This window comes from Raphanus sativus, chromosome 3 (assembly GCF_000801105.2).
Source record: "Raphanus sativus cultivar WK10039 chromosome 3, ASM80110v3, whole genome shotgun sequence".
Classification (NCBI taxonomy): Eukaryota; Viridiplantae; Streptophyta; class Magnoliopsida; order Brassicales; family Brassicaceae; genus Raphanus; species Raphanus sativus.
Window position 1 is genome coordinate 9,807,138 of NC_079513.1, and position 25,779 is coordinate 9,832,916.

The 25,779-nt window shown below is 33.0% G+C and overlaps 2 protein-coding genes and 1 long non-coding RNA gene across 3 annotated transcripts; 1 reads left to right on the forward strand and 2 right to left on the reverse strand.

Moving 5' to 3' along the window:
* Positions 1 to 3,140: 3,140 nt before the first annotated feature.
* Positions 3,141 to 4,339, reverse strand: LOC130509779 (uncharacterized). The gene is made up of 3 exons (XR_008943738.1): positions 4,201 to 4,339; positions 4,024 to 4,126; positions 3,141 to 3,439 (listed from the first exon to the last, which is right to left on the reverse strand). It is a non-coding gene; the product is annotated as an uncharacterized LOC130509779 (long non-coding RNA).
* Positions 4,340 to 15,947: 11,608 nt separating this feature from the next.
* LOC108820099 (uncharacterized) lies at positions 15,948 to 17,090 on the forward strand. Its single transcript, XM_057006291.1, has 5 exons — positions 15,948 to 16,103; positions 16,186 to 16,364; positions 16,479 to 16,590; positions 16,672 to 16,848; positions 16,929 to 17,090. Exons 1-5 carry the CDS (start codon positions 15,948 to 15,950, stop codon positions 17,088 to 17,090), a joined length of 786 nt encoding a protein of 261 aa, XP_056862271.1.
* Positions 17,091 to 22,875: 5,785 nt separating this feature from the next.
* LOC130509957 (F-box protein At2g35280-like) lies at positions 22,876 to 23,478 on the reverse strand. The gene has a single exon (XM_057006292.1). It carries the CDS (start codon positions 23,476 to 23,478, stop codon positions 22,876 to 22,878), a length of 603 nt encoding a protein of 200 aa, XP_056862272.1.
* Between the last annotated feature and the right edge of the window lie 2,301 nt (positions 23,479 to 25,779).

Genomic DNA, 25,779 nt, shown 5'->3' on the forward strand with positions numbered 1-25,779 from the left:
GTGGCTCAACGGTAAACAAACGATCAAATCCCAAATCAGCCTGAATGTTTTGCAACATTCGCTTCTTATTCTTCGTTTCAGAAAGAAACACAAGTCCTGGGTGATGTTTCTGACACATCTCCGTAAGGCGTCGAACTGTGAGGTCGTTCCCTATCCCTCGACAGTTCCAACTGATTGTCTTGATGGGTGATTCTTTGGGGTTTGCTTGGACCCCCTCAAACCATTTTCTTTCGAAGACCTAGCATTTCTCTTATCCTTACGTATTATCATTTGTCCTTTACTTTCCTCATAAGAAGGAAAATTTGCTGGCGACCTATGACGTGGCCTTGGTGATCCCCGTTTCATTAGAACTGCTTTCTTGGCTTGTGATCCAAAAGATGGGCCAGTACTGCTTTCTTGGACTGGTCTAAGTTGTTTTGTTTGATTAACCAATGTAGATTCTGTTATTATATTTTATTCTTAGTGTAGAGATCAGATCAGGAGTGTGGTTCTTCATGACAATATATACTCAATCAAAAACGCAGAATGTTGAATTTTTTTTTGTTGTTTGTTGCCGGTTACAACTTGAATTTTATAAAAAATATATTTTTAAAAAATATAAAACAAAAATGTAAGGATGGATCATAAATGGGTTGGTGAATTTTGGATCGCGGCTACCCATTGACCCGCAAAGTATTTAAAAAGTAAAAATTAAAAAGAATATCTTTTTTTTTAAAATACAGGAATTTAAAAATAATAATTTAAAAATTAAATCATGTAGAATTTTTTATTATAAATATATTTTTATAATAATTAAATTAAATAATGATTTTAAATATATATATAACCCGTGGATAACAACAAAATTAAGCGGAGCGGGTGCGAGTACCAAATTATTTGTTTGCGGGTTGTGCGGGTCATATTTTTTAACCAAAACAAAATTGAAAACCCGCGGGTTAGGAGTCAGCGCGCGAGTTCGATTCGCAACCCAACCTTAACCGTGCGTATACCGGATCAATTTTTAAATTGCTATTATTTAATAAAAATATTTTGATTAAAATTTATACACAAATATGATTATAAAAAAAATACAAATATAATAAAAAAATATCAAAAAAAAATTCAAACAAAAAATATACCCGCCCATAAAAATCTAGTAGTTTGGTTAAAAAGATGGAATGAGCCGTGAATTGATCATCAAAGTAGGCCCATGTTTAATAATGGTGTATTAGGCGGTTAAAAAGTATATTTAATAAAAATGAATAGGTCCAACAATCTTGTATAAGTAGATTTTTTAGAATGCTTCATTTTTAATAGTATAGATTCTTATACTCCTTTTTTTTTACTCCTTTCTTTTCTTAATAAATGATATTTTAGAAAAATATTTTGCTTTCAAATTATATGTTGTTTTTGCTTTTCAATATAAAGTTTATTAAATTTTATGTAATTTGACTTTTTATATTCTGCAGATTGTTTTTCTATAATTAGAATGTTATTAGTATATATTTAATAATATTTTTGTTCAAAAATATAAAAATAAATATTTTATTAATTTGTGTTTCCTTCTCCAAATCATCGTATAATAAAAAATGGAGAATATTAAATTAAAATTGATAAATGTATTTTATCCTACAAGAGGAGACGATTATTCATGTTCTTTTAGAAAATTTCTATCACTCATAAAAGCTCTCCTGGACTTCATCCTAAAGCAAAACCATTCTAATTATGAGAAACTCTGACTCTTTACTAGGGCCATCTAAATGTTTTAAGTGCCGGTCCGGAGTCGTGTGGTGTCTAAAACGGACAAAAAAATACTGCCCTTTAATTATTATTAACATTTAATATATTTTAGGGAAATTTGGGAAAAGAGAACTAAAATACTAGTACTTTGTCCCCTTAGAACTAAATCAATTTTTTTCATTTTTGGACTTCCACTATCCTTGAAGGTTATAAAAATTCATATAAAATAATCTGCAAAGCAAAAAAAATAAAGAAAAATATGAAACATGAAGTACTCATGTATGTGTATATATGAAAAATATTATTTTTATAAAAAAATATTTGGAATAACAGTTTGCAAAATGGACTAAAGTTGTTAATATATCAGATCTATCATCTACGGTGTTTCAGAATATACAATCTACTACAACCACAACGATCTACACATGGTAGACTGCGAAATACACCAAAACCATTTAAATCTACAAAGGTAGAGTACATAATCTATATTTTATACTCTTGTCTGAATAATTGGAAGATCATAAAACCTAATAAATGTTCTTATGTCTTCCTTCGAAGAATATACTTTCTTCTAAACTCTCATTTGTCCACTTTCTCTGTATTCACTATCTACCAATTCATCTATATTCTACCAGTTGTAGAAAGTATGTTCTACCGGATTCGTAACTAAATCCGAAAATCTTGGAAATAACTGTCACAAAATATTTTCTAAATCTATTAAATCTTTTTTATTTCCTTTTTAAAATTTTTTCCCTAAATTCCAGTTCATCGTTGCCAACCACAGTTTAGAAAAAACGTATGGTTTCTTCTCCTTTTCATAATTCTTCCAAATTTTTCTCAATCAAATCTTCAAAAATGCACATATATGTCTATTCTGGTTTTTGGAAATCATCGGGAAGAAACGGTTGGAAATTTCATATTGATGAAAAAAATGGAGGTAGATTACTTACTTTGGACTCAAGCAAAACCGTTGAGCACCTTGGAGTTATGGTTTGTGAGGAGTTTGGAGTCGATTTAAACATGGTCAATATCGAGCTGAGTTACTTACCTTCTGATTTGGTGAGTGGAAACGACTCACCATCGGTTTTCATCACCAGTGATCAGCAACTGAAAAAATTTCTTACATGTGTGAAGAACCAAGCTTCAAAGCGGCTATGTGTGTGTATTCGATCTAAGGTCGGATCTAACATGAATGAAGAAGCTGCTGAGTCGCTTAACAGAGAGGAAGAGGCTATGTCGTATGAACTTTCAGATGCTGCTATTGATGGTCAAACCACGCATGAAGAAGAAGATGACAAGGTTGATGAAAGTGATGATGATAACGAGCATGACAAAGATATGATCAGTGGAAAGTATGTCCGTTTTTCTCTGGTAGATGTTGTGAAAAAGGGTCAACATTTTACTAACAAAACAGCTTCGAATGCAACAATGGAGATATGTGCAGTAAAACATAATTTCGACTACAAGCTTGTGAAATCGGATAAAAAGTGAAGCTGCTTGCAAATGAAGCTGTGGATAATCCTCTCTGAGAAAATGAGCTGGTTCTCTATGATTGCCAGAATCGGACCGAAGACAGAGTCTTTCAAAACTTCATCATACTCATCTCTGAGAGCACTCTTGATGTCGTCAAAAATTCCACATCTACACATGTTGTTAATCTTATCTATCTGGGGCTCAGCTCCTTGTTGAAGTATGCATTTTGGAAACTGGTACACCATTCCTATAAATCATAAAAGCCAAAAATTCAAATGTTAGTGATGTCTCTAGGAAAATTGAGGAATGAACAACAAACAGAACATGGTAACAAAATCAATTTCACTACTCCATTATACAATTCAAACTACATAAAAACGGATTCCAAATAAAATATAACTCAATCTCACCATGAACACAACCGCAAACTAGAATGACAACCATCTACATGAATTGAATGGTTTTTAAACAATTCAAACTCTTCCTGGTACATAAGGAAAATATAAGGCCATCTCATCCTACCCTCTTAGCCAATATCATGCATAATTGTTCACTTAATATATCAAAATATATGAATTTCAAACAATAAACTTGATTCACTTAGAGCTTCTACTCGCTATCAATTGACACATCAACTACAACCAAAAACCTAACATTAACAAGCTTTAATCGATTGAACATGTTAAATTGTATACAAAAGGATCACAAAAAAACCCCAAAATTGATTGACTTTATTGTAATTAACAACAATACATGCACATCAGTATGTAACCAATACATGCATCAACAAAAAAAAAACAAAATTGAAAAGGGGATCTAAAAAACCCTAACCTTCAATTTTGGGGAAAAGAGGGACGGAGATTAAAATCAAAGACCTTGTTGTTCATAATGGTCAGTAGAGGCTTCATCCTCGTCGCGCCAACTCCTATATACGCTGTCGGAGAAAACAAGGTGAGTTAAATGGCAAAACAATTTCGGAGAAAACAAGGAGGATAAAAAGAAAAATACCAAGGAGGATGGAGGAAGGAGGATGGAGGAAGGAGGAAGGAGTATGAAAAGATGGATCGCCGGCGTAGAATTTGTCGGCGAATCAAGACGCGCCGGAGAAGATGGTGGAGAAGGGAATCGCCTCTTCTCGAGCATGCAGTTGTCGAGAGAAAGACTAATCTGTTTTTTTTTGTTTTTTACCTTTATTTACTTTTTACTTTTAGTTTTTTAATATTTTACTACTATATCGATTTAATTAGTATAGGATTACTACTTATTTAAGAAAATTAAATTGTTACTAATTCAAGGCTTAAATCAATCGGAGGACTAAATTGGGTTTTATTAAAAGTTTGTTCTAAGGGGACAAACATTACTAAAATTATTCTAAGGGGACAAAGTACTAGTATTTTAGTTCTCTTTTCCCAAATTTCCCTATATTTTAAGCATGTAATCAAACTAATATTAAATATTATTAAATATTATTTAAACTTAAATCTATTAAAACATCTTTTGGAGTTCACCTTACATGGTTTTTTCTTTTTATACTTGTACTTTCACTTGGCTAATTTCAATTATACTTTTTGATAGATTTTTTCTACAAATTAAAAAAACAAAAAATATAATTATAAAACAAATCAAAACTTATGATAAATAACTCTAATGCATTTTCACTTTGTAAAATTTATCGAGTTTTGATAGTCCCATAGAATATTAGAACCCTATAATAAATTTGATGTTTGTTTGAATTTCAAAAGTTTCTAAGAAATTTACAAGAACTTACAAAAAAAAAAGAATAAAGAAGGAATAAAATATTTTAATAGGAGATGCAGCTGTTCTACTAAAGTCAATAAAGATGAAACATGGAATATGCACGATATATAATTCAGATTCATTGTTTATCTCTTGTTTTTTTTTTTTTTGAAACTTTGTTTATCTCTTGTTAACATAAAAAAACCTGGAAAAAGATAAATTTTCTTTTAATAAAGTAAAAAGACTACTAAGGTTTTGATTTAAATAAATTGCGTATAAATAATACGTCTAATAGAAGAACTAGGGTTGTTAGAACATATAATGAATCCTCTATATCTTTGACTATTATCAGAAAAGGAATTTTTTTTATTATTATGATATTATCAGAGGAGAAAAAGGACGTGGAGTGTCGAACCGTTGGCTGTAAGTCAAAATATTAAGTTCACTGGCCACCAGACTAAAGTAAATTTCTTGGAATATGGCGCCTCTAAAAGCTTAATATCCTCTCGCGCCTAAAGTCCATGCTTTAAGGCATTAGCCCAGGGCCGGCCAGCCTTTAACATGAATTATATTCCTCATATTCCAGCTTTTTAATTCATAAAGTAGATTTTAACCCGCGCTTATAAAGCGCGGTATTATTTTAACAAAATTCTAGTTTATTTTAATTAGATAGTGTATACTTATATATATATGTAAATTTGAGATATTTTATATAGCTTACTAATTTAAACCCATTCTGAATGCAAATGATATTTTAATTTATTTTATTTTTAATATTTTACTCCGTATTCAAATATCTATGTGGAAAGTAAAAAAATCACATATTTTATAGTTTCATTTTGGTATAGATGATGATAGTATGTAATTTATATTAATATGTCTTTATAATTATATTTATATTTGCATATATTTTATTTAATATTTTTGTAGTTTAAATGAATGCATTTCATTATTTTCAAAAAGTAAGTAGGCAATAACATTAGTTTAATATTTCTTTTATCAATAAAAATATTTTTTTTCAAATCAATGGAACAAAAAATCTAAAGAAGATATAGTTATAGTTAATTTTAGAATTTTCTCTTCTTAACAAATTATTCCAGTTTCAGTTTTATTTATTTTTTTCAAATATAATATGTATTTAAATTAAAAAGAAAAAAACTCTTAAAAGTGAAAGATATTATTTTAGATTGTTTTGGAAATATATTGTGTTCGTGTATTGTTTGAAATAACTATTTTTATGCTTTAATATAGTTGATTGATTGAATGTTAAATGATTATTGACTGTTTATTTGTTTAGGCGAATTTTACATGGTCTTTTTTTGGGAAGTTGTTACATATTTTTAGGTAACTATTTCAATTACTGTTAAACACAATAATGATGGACGAAATCTATATAATTCACCCTAGTAGTTCTATAGGTTTGGTTAATCCATCAAAACACTTATAAACCCTAAATCTAAAAAGGAAGACTACTCAGACATAGCAGAATAAATCATAACAATGGTCTGAATAGAAATGAGTAAGAAATCAATGGATTTCCAATACAAATCTCTAAAGGAGTCTTGGATCTTCTCTTCAAATCTACTAGAAACCATAAATCCTTATGCTGTAAAATAATGTGTAAAAGATGTGGTGTATTGTCCAAACAATGGTAAACACTATAAATATAAGGTAAAAGTCGGCAATAGGTAATCTTGTAATTATGTGGATCTTTTGTGCTTAAGTCAGCAACAAACAAGTCTGCCCATCTTCTCGCGTCGGTGTCGAGCAGCACCAAAGGGTTAGTATCAATTGACACTCCATCTGAAAATTGATTCTGGTTGGTCTCTTGAACAGCTATGAGTCTTTTGCTCCATAATCTCTACATTTCTCCAAAACATACATGGACCTGAAAAGACTTTAAAAGACTCCAAAACATAATACATAGACTCCAAAAATATTATATACTATGGCTGAAAATTGGTAAAATACCATGGTATCAGCTAGGCACATGATGCCCAGCCTTAACCACCTGACATGTCTACAAGTGCAATACAAATGCAGTTACATCCTTCTTCATGCCCGACAAATGATAATAACGTTTCAAATCCATGTACATCTTAGTGTTTCATAGATGGATAGAAAAATATGAGTGGTGTCCTTGTTGTAAGATCGCCTTCCGTAACAGCTTATCATCTGGCACACAAACCCGGTTTCGGTACAGGTACATCCCGCTCAAAGTTATATGATATCAAATAATCTCGATCTCGATATGCTTACACAAAGCCTTATCATCATCCTAAGCCTTGCGTATTTTCCAAAATAAATCAGCATGATCTAAAGCCTCAAGACCAGCTGTCTATCCCTCTACTGTAATTGCACACAATCTTAAACCAGCAAGTGTCCTAGTAAGCTCCTGAACCTCCTTGGTTCTTTCAACATCCCTCATGCACCTAGTCAAGGCATCTGCCACTTGAATAGCCTTACCCAGATGATAAGTAATACTCAAGTTATAATCTGCTAACAACTCCATCCCTTTAAACTTTCTCAAATTCAGGTCTGTCTAAGTAAAAATATATTTATGACATTGGTGGTCTGTGAGAATCAGAACCTTCTCTCCATACAAATACAATCTCCAGATTTTTAAAGCAAAACAACTGCTGTTAACTTTATGTCATGCGTAAAGTAGTTGACCTTGTATGGCCACAGCTGACGTGATGCATAAGACTAACAGCAATGGGCATGTTGAATTATAAATTCAACAGTTGAAACTTCACATTGAGGAGGTTGATTTTTTGTGAATCAAACATGGATTAAACAAGTTGAAACCATTCAACAAGTTGAATGCTGCAAAAATGGAACCCGCGTAAATAAGTGTCAACAAATGAGAGGAAGAAATAGGGGAGAGAGTGGAGCATTACGACAAACATTATCATTTTAAAAATTATGTTGTCATTTCATTGGCTACTTTAAATCTTGGAGATTGTTTATCCCCTCAAATTATTGGAACTCAATTATTTTGTAACAATAATTTAAAAATAATAATTTATGTAAAAATTCATAAATTTTTATTGTCTATAACTAAAAAATAATTTCATTTCATTTAGATACAAAAGCAAAAGTCAATTTCACATAAATTACTATTAATCTCCAATCAATAACTATCAGTTTCAAAATCAATCTTCAAAGCCACCCCCAAAATATGTCAAACTATGGTTTTGCACCAAATTTCTTTATGTCATCATCTGTTCCAAGCTATCCTTCCATATTATGGATCGATGATGCCATATTTATCTCAAACACTTCCTATTTCTTCAACTTAAATGGGTAATGAAGTTCCAGAATTTTCTACACAAATAGGTCTTGATGGCACTAACAGTGTCAATGAAAGCACTCGAACGGAAAATGAAGAGGATTCAACTCATGCTCGCCGCAAAAGCCCAAAATGGACCACTGATAAAATTTTGGTGCTAATTAATGGTCGAATTAAGTATGGAACTGATAGTGTTGTTGGTAGGAAACAAAAAAGTGAAGCATATGGGGGGGGGGGAGGTATTGTTGAGTACTGTAATGAGCATTGCTCATTTGATCCTCCACGATATGTAGCTTCGTAGAGAAACCATTACAACTATATGAACAAAAAGTTGAGCAAATGGATTGCGCATAAGATAATGCTAAGCGTATGAAACAAAGTGGGTGGTCGGAGAATGATTTCTTAGCAAAAGAGCATGAAATATTTTTAGGTGGTAAGAATGAACATTTCAATTTAATGTCAGAATGGTTTGATGTACGTGATCAACAACATTATGGTACCCAGGTAGGAGGAAACAGTGGTTCAGGTAGTGGATCTAATAGATCCCGCGAGAATGATGCAAGTGATTCCAACTCAGTCAGATCAAACTCTATAGGATCTAGTGTTCGTCCAATGGGGAGGGATGCAACAAAAAAAGAAAGGTAAAAATAAAAATAAGGGCACAACTTTGAAAATGGTCAACGAAGAGTGAAATGATTTCAAACAATTCAAAGAACAAGAATTGAAACGATTGGACTCAATAGCCAAGAGACAAGAGGAAGCAAACCAATTGATGAAAGAAAAGACTAAAACTAAAAAGATGAGACTTAATTCACAACCGGATACACTCCAAGACTTCATTATTACTTGCCAAAGCTTTCCAGAATCAAGGCAACTGAAGAATCCCTTATATTCAGCCTAATCCCACCAGATTTGCTCATTTTGGCTCCAAGGGCTAGTTTATTGAATTCTAGAATTTCTTTCTTGTTTTTATCTTTTTAGACTGTTAGAGAATCATGTAAGGAACTATATATAAAGCTCATTTCGTCCTTTGAAATAAACCACCTCTCAATCAAGTTTATACAAAATCATTTATGTTCAAAATGTGTCTTTGAGTTTGTTATTGTCTTTAGATTCATTTGAGAGATTCATTTGTTTTTATAGATCTTTGGATTAGGATTGTTTGTGAGATTCAAGTAAGTCTGGTTCACCGCCGATTGAGAGAGTCAGTCATACCCAAGGATTGAGAGAGTCAATCAAAAACTTCACCACCAACTCTACCAACATCCCACCTTCCGCGAGCTAAGCTTGGAATCTGCTGATCATCAAGTGATCTAAAGTTGGAGTGATTCCAATCTTACATCAGACGGTGATGTGGAATGCTAAAAGAAGAAAATGAGGATGTTGAATTTTTTTATCATTGCGGATAGTCTAAGTAATAACCTAACCCTCCTGAATCAATACACACCCCAAACCAGTACCTGGCACATATGTATAAACCTCATACGGTATCCCGGCTTCGGGAGTACTAAAACCAGCGTCTACGTCAGTTGTCACTACATCTGAGCGAAACTCCTTGAACAATCGTTTTTCTAATAAAACTTAACATCCTTGCCTGTTAACCATGCCATGGCTTTGCAATGGCAAAACCCTTAACGAACTTCATGTAATATCCAGCCCAACCCAGTAAACTACGAAACTCTGTAGCACTCCTAAGTGTCCCCCACTCTGATATTGCCATAAAATTTTCCAGATCTACAGAAACTCTTGCTTCTGAAACCACGTGGCCCAAAAATCCAATCTTCATCTGCCATAAGTTACACTTACTTAGCTTAGCAAAAAACTGATGTTCCTTGACCTTACTAAACACAATTCATAAATGATCAGCATGCTCTTCTCTGCCCGGTCAATAAATTAGGATATCGTTGATGAAGACAATCATGCACTTATCCAAGTGCTCACAAAACACATCATTCATAAGTTTCACGAATGATGCAGGTGCTTTCATCAACCCAAACGACATCACTACTAACTCACGATGTCCTAACGTGTACAAAAGGCAGTATTTTGTACATCCTCATCAGCAATCGCTACCGGGTGCCAATCTCAGAGAACCATGAAGCTCTCTGTAACTGGTCTAATAACTCATTGATATGTAGAAGTGGGTATTTGTTCCTGATGATTACCTTGTTTAAGTCTTTGTAGTCGATACTAATTAGGAAACTTTTATCTTTCTTCTTCACAAACAATACTGGTGCACCCAAAAGTGAAAGACTCGGTCTGATAAAACCCTTATCTGATAGATCCTCCAATTGCTTTTTCAATTATGCCATTTATGTTGGCACTAAATGGTATGGAGCTCGTGGAACTAGGTACCAACGATTAAATGAATATTACCGAACAGAAATGGGCTATTTTATTTTTAATATTTCCAAATCACAAGAATACTTTCATAATCATTTAAAATCGATTAAAATTGAGTCCCGACAAATTGCCATACCGTCATTTCGGGCCATGACTGGGACCGGACCCCGCTCTGATACTAAAATGTAACATATGTATTTTTTCAAATATAACATATACAAATAATCTCTAAATATATTCATTTATTACTTCTCAAAATTCAACATCCATGCCATTAATACGATAAATAAAATAAACATCCAAAAATGTCGATAAAAACATAAATCTGTTACTCTAAAGAAAGAAAAGAAAAAGAACGTCTAAAAGCACCGATTTGAAATGAAAAACTACAGCCTGTTAGTCTCATTTGAAACGGAAAAAAAAGATGAGTAACAAGGGAGTCAAGCAGTGAGATATGAGACTAGACACACAAATCACAAATTAAGTAAATATAATTTCCACTATGGGAGTTTAGCTCCAACATGAACAAAAAAAACGCTTAGTCCATCACAAAAAAAAACAATGTGATGATAGCCCATAGCTAGTCCATACACTCCGCCCAAACATCTCTGAACCCCAGCCCACCACATAGTCCTATTGCGTGTGTTTTTATATATATATATATATATATAACATTATATAAGATCATACAGTCCAAACAATAGTTTAATGCTTTAGATCCGGTTTACATTGAATATCCTCACTATCACCAAAACTCAATTCAAACAAATAGACAAGGTTCGAAGCTAAACGAACATAAGAAGAATACTAAATTAGTACATGATTAAACGGAATAGCCCTCATCTTAGCCAAGATTGGAGATGGAAAGACAAAAGCTCGGAAATGGATATCTCCCATCCATCAAGACACGAACTAGGGGTTTATGACTTTGAAAAGGACTGCTTCCTATGCAAGAAACATAAAGGGTTCAATGTAATTTGTCACACACAAGTAAGATGTAAGAAAAGCATGTAATCACACCTTTGGGATTAGGAGATCAATGAATAATATCACAATATCAATCCCACGTCATGGCCCGTGGAGTCCATCCCACGGCTAATGGGCCATCCACGCCCGATCTTTCGGCCTGTGGACCCCATCCCGTCCGACGGTCGGTCCGTTAATTTGCTAAGACTCGAAATCATTGTTTACTGACCCTGCAATAACCACCCGAACTTTCCTCCTGCTTTGGCCTCACTCACACGCTATCGCGAATCAATTGCTGGTAGGTCACCCATCCTTTCACTACTCCAGGCCAAGCACGCTTAACTCTGGAGATCTAAACGGATGTGTGACGGAAAAGATAAGTCAACTTTAGTAACATAGATAGTCAAATCAATTCTCTTAAGCCTTCTCATATATCACAACGCGGGATGTTACAATGTACTCCTCTCAAAGAACGAAATGTCCTCGTTGTGCCCCCACGACAGATCTCAAGACACCTCTCGAGTCAGAACAGAGATGGCTAACCTGGCTCTGATACCACTTGTAACGCCCCGACCGCCCACGTCTAATAGGCCACCCACGCCCGATCTTTCGGCCCGTGGACCCCATCCCATCCGACGGTCGGTCCGTTAATTTGCTAAGACTCGAAATCATTGTTTACTGACCCTGCAATCACCACCCGACATTTCTCGTGCATTGGCCTAACTCACACGCTATCGCGAATCACTTCCCGGTAGGTCACCCATCCTTTCACTACTCCAGCCCAAGCACGCTTATTCTGGAGTTCTAAACAGATGTGTGACGGAAAAGATAAGTAAATATTGGTAATATAGGTAGTCAAATCAATTCTCTTAAGCTTTCCCATATATCACAACGCGGGATGTTACATACGAGTTCTAACACAATGTTTATGGACATATACATCTCTACGAGCGCAAACATAGAAGGAGCAGCAGTGGCGGTGGTGCATGGATATTACAGCAACAACAAAAAGAGCATATCGGTGGTGATGACCCAACACGGACAAGCAACGGTGAGGCGATCATTAAGAATAGTCATGGACATATTATCTGAAACCCGAAAACCGAAACCGGATCGAAAATTATAAAAACCCAGACTGTTCCTATATTTCTAAATCCGAAAAACCAAAACCGAACAGGAACCGAACGAAAAACCAAACGGATACCCGAATATTTTTGAATATATATATATATATATATATATATAATTTACATATAACAAACTTCCAAAAAAAAAAACCCAAACTACCCGAATTACTCGAATATTTTTTTGGGTTTCTGGGTTTAACTCGGGTTTTCGGGATTTTTCGATTATTTTGGCTTTAAATCCAAACCAAACCTTATTTATAATTCGGCTCCACTTCGGGTTTTATAAGAAAATAGAAACCCCACATCAACCGGACATTATCTTAACAGAACTGATCCGAAGAATGTCTGGTTCCTAAACGGTTCCTAAATATCTCAACCCGAATAACTCGAAAAACCGAACCAAACAGAAAATCTGAATGCCCAACATTAATTAAGAATAGATATTCGGTAGCTTGCTGCGCAAGAAAGGTCTAGAGATCACCCTAGATCTCATGGTTCTACTCGGCTAATGATACAATGGGATCTCCGGTAACACGGCACGGTGATCCGACAATACAAGATGACATTTCGGTGATGAAAGGAAATTGGCGTTGGTGGTGATAAAACGTGATGGCTCCGGGTTGCTCCTCCTTAACCTTTATCGGAGACAATGGAAGGTGACAACGGGATGGTGCCGGTGATGCGCATCAACCTTCGTAACTATGATATCTCTTCCAAAGGTGATTAATCGGTGGTGACAACTATGGTGGAAAAGTCACGCCACCTCCAACAGCAGCCTGCACCCAACCCAATATGAGATTAAGATGACATGGGGGAGGGGATGGAGAGAATCATGGAAAGGAGAGTGCTAGAGGAGAGATCGTGATTAAGGGACTGACTGGTTTTCCCGCTACCACCCGCAAACGCAGCTTTTGCGGTTCATAGCGGTTGTTGGCGTTTCGAAACAATCATAGAAAACGCTACAAATCGCTTCAAACCGCTCCGAACCTCTTAAAATCAAAAGCTGGTTCCAGCTAGCGTTTGCGGTTGCGGGCGGTTGCGGGAGGGTAATTTTTTTTTTCTTTAAAAACAGAATAAATAAAAATAATACTAAAAATATCCAATAAAAATTTTCAATTGAAATAATAGAAATTTTAAAATGTATTCATATTATATTTCAATTTATATTATAAAAATTCAAAACTAAAATATTTTCTATAAATTTTTAAAATTGAATAATATGATTTTATAAATATAAATTTTATATTTATCATATTATTATGATTTTAATATTTTTTATAATTACGTAAAATGTAAATATTGTTAAATTATTATTTAACAGATGTTGCGTTTGGTAGTTTACCAGTCATAAGAGTCCCGCAAACGCAACAATTTCTAACAGCTGTACCAGTCGTACAAATCTCTAGAAAACGCTTAAAACCGCAACCATCCGCACCCGTAAACTTCCGCAACCGCAACCGCAACCGCTGCGGTTACACCAGTCAGACCCTAAGAATGGCTGCGTCTCCATTTGACGGCACAAACGTATTATTCTTTTTTCTAGCGTTCATAACAAACGTATTCTAGTTTCAAAAAAAAGAAAAAAAAAACAAACGTATTCTTTTAGTCCACTGATTATATCCTCCTATATATTAAAAGAGAAGTACAAACGCCACGTGGCACTCATAGAATTCTTCTCACGAGAATTCTCGCGTTTCTATTGGTCGAGTTTTTCTAATTTTTCTTTTTGATTTATTTTTTTCATCGACCTTTTAATTGGAAAGTGACATTAATTAGCAAACGCACTAATTATTTCTTGCGCAAGAATCGTAATCAATGGCGAACATTAATCATAGCTTGCAGAAGAAATTTAAAAAATGTCAACTAATCATTAAATCTCTTAATGGAAAATTCATTTCATATTTTATTAGGAAACTAATTATTATCAACATACCTTATTTATATTGAAAACTTGCGCAAGTTTCGCATCGTATAAAATGCATATTCGTGATTAATTTTACAAATTTATTAGGTTTCCTTTAATCATTAGTCATTTAATTTACATACCTTATTATACCCAATTACTTGCGCAAGTCTCGCAAGTAATATTTTTTGCGTCGTTAATACTCTACACCATCAAAGGACTATATATAGAGTACAAAGTGGCCTTGAAGCAACTCAACCATTCTTCTATTTTGAAACGAAAATGGCGATGCTCGCAAAGTCCAAAAATATAGTATCTTTGGTCCGAGAATTAAAACCCCGTAAAGATACGTCCCGTATTGAAGTTAGGATTATTCGGTTGTGGAAGAACTACAACAAAGAATCAGGAAACACTATTGAAATGGTTTTTGCTGATAGAGAAGTAAGTGAAGAACACATAGTTTTATGTTAAGATTTTGTTTATTGTTTAATACTATTATTATTTTGACTGGTATTCAGGGGACAAGAATTCATGCTTCAGTTGGAGAACAACTCATCAAAAAATATGGTGAAAGACTACATGAGGGAGATGCAATTGTCGTCCAGTTGTTCAAGGTCTTCGATGCAATTGGTGAATATCGTACAACTCCACATCTGTACAAAATTGGTTTCTATCCAACCACTTTTGTTGGAAAAGCTTTAGATTTTCCAAGTGAAATTCCTGAAAAGAATTTTGCCGATTTTACCGATATTCTGGAAGGAAAGATTGATAGCAGCTGCTTAGTTGGTGAGTCATTTTAGCACACAATTAATGCTCTGTCATGTTATGTTAATTTTGTTCTTATTTTTTTATGTAATAAATTTAGATATAATTGGACAAATCGTTAACTTTGGGTCGCTGGAAAACAAAAGCATTAAAGGCAAAGATAACATGAGGCTTTTGATCGAGCTACGTGACCATAGGTAAGCTGAAATTTCAATTATTATTGGTTATATTTGACAAAGTTAAAAAACTCTACATTTTATCTACGTTTTCGTTTCAGTAATGTCAAGATCATGTGTACTCTGTGGGGTGGTTATGCTAAACAAGTATACGACTACAGTATGAGTAACATGTCCATTATGATAATTTGTATTATCAGGTTCTGTTCCATTAAAGAGTGGAAAGGTATGTAATTTGATTTGTTAAGGTTTCTAATTATTACTCGCAGACAATATAATATGATGAATGTTCTCCAGGGGTTTACTCCATATCTAGCGGGTTTAATTCCATCCAAATTTTGCTAAACCCAACGTGTTCATTGGTTGATGAGTTTAAATTGTGGTACGTAATAAAAAATGCAAGTTTTTTAAAAATATGTTATTAAATTGGACTCTAAAGTAAAATTATGTCTTTTTATCTATGTAGTCTTCCTGATGATTCACTTGCTATTACAAACAAGGATAGTAGCCAATGGAGTGTTGCTAGTGCTACATCTGTTCGTGCCCGGTTTTTTGTTCTTAATGAGAGGCTAACAATAAGAGATATCGTTGACAGTACTCTGGTTAGACGTACACTATTTTTTTTTTTTTAAATGTAAATTATTAATTTTAATAATCCTACTAACATGCTGTTGTCTTGAGTAGGTTGGAACTTTTGTCACCTTGGGGACTATTGAAAACATAGATACTGAGCGTGGTTGGCAATATCTAAGTTGCAAATACCACAACAAAAAAGTTATGCCTACAACCAATGTTGATGATGACAACCGTCCCTTGTTCTACTGTAATACATGTGATAAAGAACACATTGATGTCATTCCGAGGTATTTCATTGAACGCGTACATAATTAAGTATTCTGGTTTTTGTTATATGATGTATAATTATGGTGTACGTTATCCAGTAATTACTAAATATTAAACTTTTATTGGTAACTCAGGTTTAAATTAATTGTCCACGTTAAAGATGATACCGGTGAGGCAAATTTTCTTTTGTTTGATGGCAATGCTCAAGTGCTTGTGCGTCGTTCTGCCGCTGAACTCTATGATGAGGTACCGTCAAATTTAAATAAAAGAGGAAATTATTACTATATGTATAAATTAGAGTCCTCACTTTTCCCTTTTTACTTGTAGAATCTAGATGAAGACTTGTTACCAGAAGCTGTTAGCGACCTTTTTGGCAAGAGAATCCTTTTTGAGGTTTCAGTGGATGCTGATAACATCAAAGGAAAGAGCTCTCATTATGTTGTTCGAATTGCTACTGCTGATCGTGAACTGATTGAGGAATTTGCTGCTTTGCCAGTTAAACAGGTATTGTTCTCATTCGTCTGTATAGTTCAGCTAATTCTTACATTATCGTAATACTGATCGGTTAAACTTTTTCCTTCTAGGTCCTAATGCTGCAGTCTTCATATGATATTTCTTCTGGTTCAGGTGGTTTATCAGGAACTCCATTGTCTAAAAGAAAAAGCCAAGATGAACAACAGAGTAGCCTAGAGGATCAACATTCCGTGAACAAGAAACTTTTTCTAAAGAAAGTCAAGGGAGAGTAACATAGCTAATGTTACCGATACCTAATCAGACGTATCTTTCTACTATCGTGGTTTTGTTTTTCTTTTTATTTTTTATGAAACTGTTTTACGAATATTGCATTATATCATTGAGGTTCTTACTATTTTTCTATCCAAGGATTGGATAAATCTTACTATTCATGGTTTAATATTTAGTTAGTACGAGATTCAACTTGAAGATTGAAGATTTACAACGCTATTAAAATATGAAATTTTTGAACTTTTGTATGAATTAATAATGCTATACACGGTTGTTTCAATCTAAGTATCCATTGTTTACACGGATGTGATCATATAAATGTTTGATGTGAATTATATTTTGCGGTTGATTACATTTGCATATACATGCGTTCAAAAGAAATTTAATCGATTGACATTCATAAAGGTTTAAGAAAAACTTGAACCGGTTTAGTGTGTTCATTTTTTCTAATGAACTTAGCCCATGAGTTATATCGCCCTTACTACAAAATAAAGCCCAAATAGTAAAAATGAGAAATGACAAAAAGTAATTTTGATAAAATTTGACGGGGTCCAGTTGTCATGTGAAAAGTCACGACCCTTCGATTCTCCTTCTTCTATATAAACTGTACACTGACCGAGAAACTTCCCAAATCTATCATTTCTCTTCTTCGTAAGCTTTTGTCTCGCCAACTATTACTCAAGTGAGTTCTCTTTCTCTTTAGGGTTTCGTTTACTGTCTATGATAAACGATAGATCGATTTTTAAATATAGTGGTTTTGCGTTAGGTTTTGTAGCCATCATTTCTATTTACCATTATATTTCGTTATTTATTTTTCGATTATAGGATGTATATATCGTTGGTAATCAATATGAAAAACAGTAGATCGATTCACAAAGAGAAAGGAATTTAGATAGGTTTTGTAGCCACGATATACAGATTTCTTCTCTAGATTATCTATGTTGATCTTGCTAGGGTTATTATAATCGCTATTTGAATCGGTGAAAAATTGGAAAACATCATCCGGTTTATTTGTTATAGTATTTTTTGAATTTTGGATTAGCAAGTAATCAAATGGTTATTATTGGCTGTTTCATTTCTCATCCTTTTATTTTTCTAACCCGTACTCTTTAAACCTAACATGCAGATCAAGATTTATATCATGGCAGGAAACAAGGATCTCAAAATTGAAGGCTCCAATGGTGGAAGACTATGGTTCAAGCGTTGAAGAGGCATTCAAGAAAGGGCGTTTGGAGACAACTCAGCATTACCGAGCCAAGCTGTTCATGTACAAGCAACTCCAACAGGGTCTCATGAAGAAACATGATGCAGAGCTTGAGGTCGAAAGGGTTGCAGGGAAATTGGAACTCATTGAAGAACTCTTCAATGAGTCTGCATTCACCGAACTCAAGGAGAAGTTGGAGTCTGATCTTGTGCTTGCTACGGCCAAGGTGGCTGATGTGGAGGTCCCGTTTATTGATTGGTACAAGTTGGGTGAACCACAGATGTTTGACTAATCTGTGCGGTTCCTCAATCTGTCCAATTTAAAAACTTTTTATGTTGTTTTAATATTATGTTTAAATATTTCTGAACTTATTTACTGGTTTGTTAAACCAGTTTTCCCATCTTTATGGTGGGAAATTAAACTTAAGTACTTATTTATAAATAACCTATTCCGTTTTATATTGTTTGTGTTTGTTATTGCATATATTACTTGTTAGATAGTCTGTTTTCAGTAGAGTTTAGTATAGGTTATTTCTATAGTTAGAAGAATATATATCATTTTAATCATGACTTACCCATAGAAAGGATAAAGATAAGCGTGAATAGTTAGATATAGTAGTTGGACACATTGCTGCAGACTTTCACATTTCTCAAGATTTTAAAGCCAATTAAACTTAATAATTTGATATATTATGAAGTTGATAATTGATTAGAATATATATTCTTGACATACTATAAAATAGAAATTGGTTAATTATAAGTTTCCGTTTTTAACATATCAAATTTTTAGTTGCATTCGAATGAAATATTTAATTGTCTTTAGGAAGCCTTCGATAATTGATTATTTTGTCATAATCATAAGTTAATAAATTTTGAGATATTAGAATATAATGCGAACTATAAATACAAAGCTTTCATAGCAATTTTTGTTATCTCAAGTTTCCAGAATCTAGGTGATTGTATTGTCAAATATGCAATCGAGGTATTGTAATGATGATCTTTTTGATATTTTTGAACTTTATCTGCAGACATGGTGAAAGACTTTGACATGTCAGTATGGACAATTTTCAAGAGTTATTAATATTTTCCAAATTAAATCGCATGCAAAAAAATGGAAACCTATGTACCTAAATTTGACAGCCAAAAATTTTAAAATCCTTTTACATCAAAATTACTATATCCTTGATCATTTCTTCTTTAATTCAAATATTACATTGTTCTTTTAATAGTGTCTAACTATATATAAGGAAATATTTCATCTTTGTAAAGAATATCTTTTTTTTTTCAACTGTAAGGAATATCTATATATAAGGAAATTATAGTTTGATTGGACAAATCAAATATAATCCATTCAATTTCAACCAAGATTTCGATTCGCACCCTGTGGTTTTGTTAAATATGATTATTATTTGTACTCCAAATATCTCAAGTTTATTAAATATCTTTTTCTGTGTATAATAAATTAAACTTGCTTTTTTTACAAAAAATGCATTAAATAAATATTGAAGTAAAATCTAATTGAATGACTCTTAAAAGGGCAATGGAAAGGCATTTTATGGGAATCGGTGATCTTTCAATAAACATATTGTTTACTTTATCATTATCTTACCAAACCTAATATCTTTCTTCTTCTCCGACGTTTTCTCTCAATATTCTCTTTACCTGCACCTATTCTTTGGTAAGATTTTATTTTCTATCTTATGTTATGAACACATGTAGATCAGCAGTTACTTATTCAGGAATCGAATCATGTTTTATTAGAATCATAATAGAAGTTCATATGTTGATTCTAGAATACATTACAATGATCCAAATAGGTTACTTGTTACTATAGTTAGAAGAATATATATCATTACAATGATATAATAAGGATTGGGATTTAGTTCACCCTTTTAAACAATTCTATAAATTTGCGGATCTGACTAAATAAATTTGTTTACTTGTTACTTTAGTTTTGTCTTTTATTACATCTGAATATGTCTGACCTTTATGTTAATCCAACATGATTCGGTACATATGCAAGACAAGATCTCTCCATGGCTTTCAACAGCGACCTAAATCTAAATATACCGACGGCTGAAGAACACAGTCGCAAAGACCTTGAGGCGGCTTTCAACAATGCAATGATTGCCACTAGGGAGCGCTACCGAGGCCTGCTGTTTGTGTATCAGAACCGATTGGAACAAATCATAGCAAGGCATGATGAAGAGCGTGAAGTGTATCGCATTCTAGGTAAGTTAGAGTTACTCAAGGAACTCTTCAATCTGGCGGCTATGACGAAGGAGAAGAAGTTACTTGAGAACCAACTTGTGCTCGCAAAGGAGAAGATGGAGAGTATTAAGATTCCTGAAGTTGATTGGATCAGATTGGGTGAGCCACAAATGTCTGATTAAAGAATTTGCTTCAATAATCTTCCATGTTTCGAATGTTTAAGGTCATGTGATCTTTTGGCTACTTATTTCGGTTTTTATCATCTGGTTCTGTTATCCAGTTTATCGAATTATCTTATTCTGTTGAACTAAACTTATTGTTCATTTTGCTAAATTTATTTTTCATGGACATGGATCAGTGGAATATTTCAAATATGGTTTAGCCTCTTATGCAATTATTAAAAAGTTACTTTACTTTCGATGTATTTATAGGATGGATTCGGTTTGGTTGGTTTTGTTTCGATGTCCTTTAAGATTTTTTAGAGGATTGATGATCAGTTATACTTGGTGTAATGATAAAAAGTTCTACAACTTCACATTAGTATGCTATTTTTGTAGTTATAGAATTAATTATACAACACATGAAAAACATTAGTGGAATTATATTTACATGAATTTGTTACGATATTTGATAAAGTAAAAACAATCTTTTTAGTTTTCTTCAATATACAGAAGAAATACGAAAACTAATTGGAATATTGTATCGTTTTTAACTGGGTGGTACTAGAATGTTTTTCAAGGTCCTTTGATTGTATTAAATAGTCTAATGTGATGGTCAACTTATGAAGGTCAATTTTAAACGGAACAATAAGAATCCGATTGTCAATTTTAAACTATCACTTAATGCGAAGTAAATTTGATCTGGGTCTTAAATATACAAGAGGCCCTTCAAAATATTCATTTCAATGTTACTAATTACTTAATGCGAAGTAAATTTGAACTGGGTCTTAAATATACAATAGGGCCTTCAAAACTGAAAACCCTAAGGTCCCATTAGTGTAAACCTAACTCTATAAATCAAGAAATTGCAAATCCTTAATCAAACGTAGCAATACTTGTTTCTTAGCTTAACATGCAGCCGGGCAAGTATAGTTGGTCAATTTCTACACAGGTTTGCTCTCTCTCTCGAGATCCAAACATTAATGCTGAACATTACTTTTGAAAATTTAAGGATTTATGCTTTATTTTCTGTTAGGAACTATGCACATTTGATCAAACTTCACAGTCTTCGTATTGTTATGTAAGTGATTTTATTTATCACATAAAATATTTACATGACCTTTTACGTTTGGAGTACTTCTAGGGAATAACCTGTGGTATTATATTTTGCAGGTTTACGAAAAAGTAGAGAATCATACAGAGATTGAATTCCATCATAGACATCGATATCACAATATCATGACATTTATACACAGAGACCAATATTCATTCGAAATCAACGAAGACCAAGATAAATCCAAGTTTGTGTATTGGATGGAGAATAACAAACAAATACCTCAGGTAGTAAATGTGAAGTCTGCATTTGACGGTGGTGTTTGTAACTTTGTTTGGGATTCAAAAGCTAAATCATGGGCACCAAATATCCAGATTTGAAGTTTGCTACTATATTAAGACCTAATTTGTACAATTTATTGAATAATTGGTAACATTTTGTTTTATTTTAGAAAAATTTGGAGATTTCTAAGTATATAATTAGAGATACAGCATCGGTAATATTTGGTTCCACCTCCTCTAATATCCATAAGATTATTGATTTGTCGTTTACAAAGAAGGTGAATAACTTGACCTCTATATTATGTACTTGAAATATTTTGAGTGTTTAAAATAAATGTCTTTTCTACCTATTACATGAGATCTTAATAATCATATTTTAAGAAGATTTGATTGCAAATAAATTGCCTGCTAACGTCAATCATATTTATTAACATTCAATCAATATAAAGTAGTTTCATTGTGATAAGTTAATATATAATCTTACCATATGTAAACACCATTTACGGTCTCCGTTTTGTTTTTGGAAGGTGAAGTACTTGTCCAGAAAGTAATAGTATGAAATTTAAATAAATTATATTTCTTTTGTATTTATTACCAAAGATTTTTATCTTCCATTTTAGAAACCCGAGTAATTAGGTTGCCATCGCGACTAAAGTCAATTAATCCGCACAAAAGGCATGTAAATTTTATATTCAAAGTACAAAAGGAAAAATAGTTGTTATCAATTAATATGATATGAATTTTGGAGATTGTGTCGACCTTCAAATAAAACAAACAAAGTAGCAACTTAGAAAATTGAACGAAATATATAAATAATCATGTAAAAACATAAGTACTTTTACATGCGTTTATGGATAATATCAGATGAAAACTTGAATCTTTAGTTGTTTTTACTCATAGCAAACTCAACAAATTGATTAAGCCTTTCATAGTAGTAACCATGGTTGCATACTCGACCACGTCTTTTCCTTGAGCGGCAACCACAGAGTGTCTCAAGGTTGGCACGAGCTATATAGTAGCCTTGGTTCATGAAGTACGGGATATCAGTCAGAGATTTCTTGACTCTTTCCCAGCATTGATCGGAGGTTGAACGATTTTCCTTCCATCCCAGTTTATCCAAATACTTCTGACCTTTATGAAATCGTTCTACAGCAAGCAGTGACAAACCATAAAGATACGTACCGTCTATATAACCTCCATCCGATGATTGGCGTAAATGATATAGGCCTGCCTGCTCGTCTTCCTTTACGAACAATTGAAGAATGCCCTCAATATAGTGTGCCTCAGGGTTCCCACTCTCCAAGCATAGTTCCTTGAACTCTAAGTGTTTAGACAGCATTTCGGTTGGTTGGGCAGCAAAATATGACAAGGAAATGTTTCTGAAGTAGTTGGTGCGATCTGAGTTGGAGTGATCGTCATTTGAGGACGCAGAATCACCGATGGATATGATGTCATAATTGTTTACCGATGCATCTTCTCCCATCTTCAAAGTAGTGTCTTTCTTCTCGGGAAGTATATTTTTTTAATTAAGGTATTGTTTAGAAACAATTGATAATGAGAATGTTGTGAAAGTAATGTAGGAAGTTGTAGGATAGTTATAAAGAATAATTTTATTTCTTACATGATGTGATTGAACGTGCCAAGAATGCTGTTTACGTGGAAGGAAAAAAATGGTTACCAAGTTGTTATTACCAAGGATGCTAGAAGTACGTGCTAAAAAAGGAGAAGGGACGCCACATGCAGAAGGGTCTACACCTTCTAGGCTAAAAGGCTGTGGTAATTGTATTGTCATTTAATAACAAGATATTGTCGTTGATTTTCTTGGCATGCACCAATAGTTAGCATCAAAATAAGTTATGTTAGTAATAAAAAATGTAGAAAGTAAAACATCAATTAGACCAATAATAGTAACCATAATATATTTATGTAGTTCTATAAATTTGCTTATTTAAATTAAGCTGTCAATTTAGGAAATGCAGTAATGGTTGTGATAGAAATAAATTTAGGAAGGCATATATTTTATGCCATTAACTATAATAAATGTTTCAAAATTACTTCACCATTACTCCTCGCCAGTCTCATATGTATAAGAATATTTTGTTGCTCAAGGAAAATATTTACTTGACTTATTTATTTCATATATGCTCTTATAAGTATGAAATTAGTTTATATGCTCGACCCTTGTGTAGATCATATTGAGCACAAAGAGGTTATAATATCCACTATATTTATTCTCTGTTATTAAGTTTTATAAACTCCATGAATTTTCATATTGCTTTTTTGTATACAGCGAAATGGCAGTGACAACCGTGAAGAAATCCATATCTGAAATGATTGAATCAAATTCGGTAAATATTTCGTCCTTTTGATAAATTGACAAAATGTATTTTTGTATAAGGCAAAAGTAATTCTCAGCATCTAATTTTTTTAATATGATTTGCCTTTCAATGTTGGTTCATAGTCTGGAAAGTTTATGGTTGTTGCTAAAATCGAGGCCATTGATTTGGAGAAACCATGGTATTACACGGCCTGCAAAATTTGCACAAGAAAAATGGATAGACTGTTAAATGGTATTGAGGGAGTCAATCAAAATATTCACCAGAATCCTCAATACAATTGCAAAAGATGTGGAAAAGATTTTGATTATGGTATTAACTGGTAAGTTTATAGTTTTAAATCTTATACTGGTATACTCTCAATTTGTTATAAGTTCATATACTAATTAGCTTTTATATCTTTAGTTACCACTTGGTTGTACGTGTTAGCGATGAATCAAATGTTGAAGCCAAGTTTGTGCTTTTCAACAATATCGCGGAGAAGCTAATTAGAAGACCTGCGTTTCAGTTGGTCGAAGAGGCTCCTCAGGTATTTGCTTAATTTTTAATAGGGGGATTAAAAAATATATTATTTCGATACTTTACATCGTAAATGAATACTTATGTTTTATAGGAAAATCCACATTTTGTACCACAATCTCTAACTGAATTGATTGGGAGGAAAATTCTATTTATGCTGACAATCGAATCTAATGGTCAAAAAGAACAAAATTCAGCATATGTTGTTGATTCAGTTGTTGACAATGCAGAAATAATCGAACTCTTTCATCCACATGTAAGTTTTGTTTTTACTCTTATATAAACTATTTTTAGTATAGTTACATTTTCTAACAAAATTATTTATTTATGCAGCCACATGTTGTCATATTTCATGATTATGACTCGGATGACGAGTGAGTATTAAAAGAATCATTGCTAATACAAAATGAAGGAAGAAAGTTGAAGTCATTATGCACTTGAAAGTACAAGCGTTTACGCAATTATTTGTTATTGGCATTATTTTAAACAATTTCATTATGTTTTCCATTATTTTCCTTGTGCGTTTTTGTTTTTTAACAATGAATAATAAATTGTTTTAATATAACTGGTTTATAAAACAACTACTATACCACTTTGGGAGAGATCATAGCACATTTAATCTTTAAAAAATTTTCAAAAGAATAACCCAATCAGTTGCAATTTAGATCCCAAAAATAATTTTATATCTAAGGTGAAAAAATATGGGGGTTCTATATATGGTAAACTTACAGAAACAATCATTTACAATAAATGTACACAGCTAACAACAGATGATTCGTCCAATCAAAAGAAATATCAACTGTTTTCCAAAAAAATATCATATTCACCTACGCAAGGAATATAAACACGGTAAGAAATTAATACCAACTTTAGAATTGGCAACAATTGATTTTGCATATATTTCAAATGATGGTAAAACCTAATGGTCT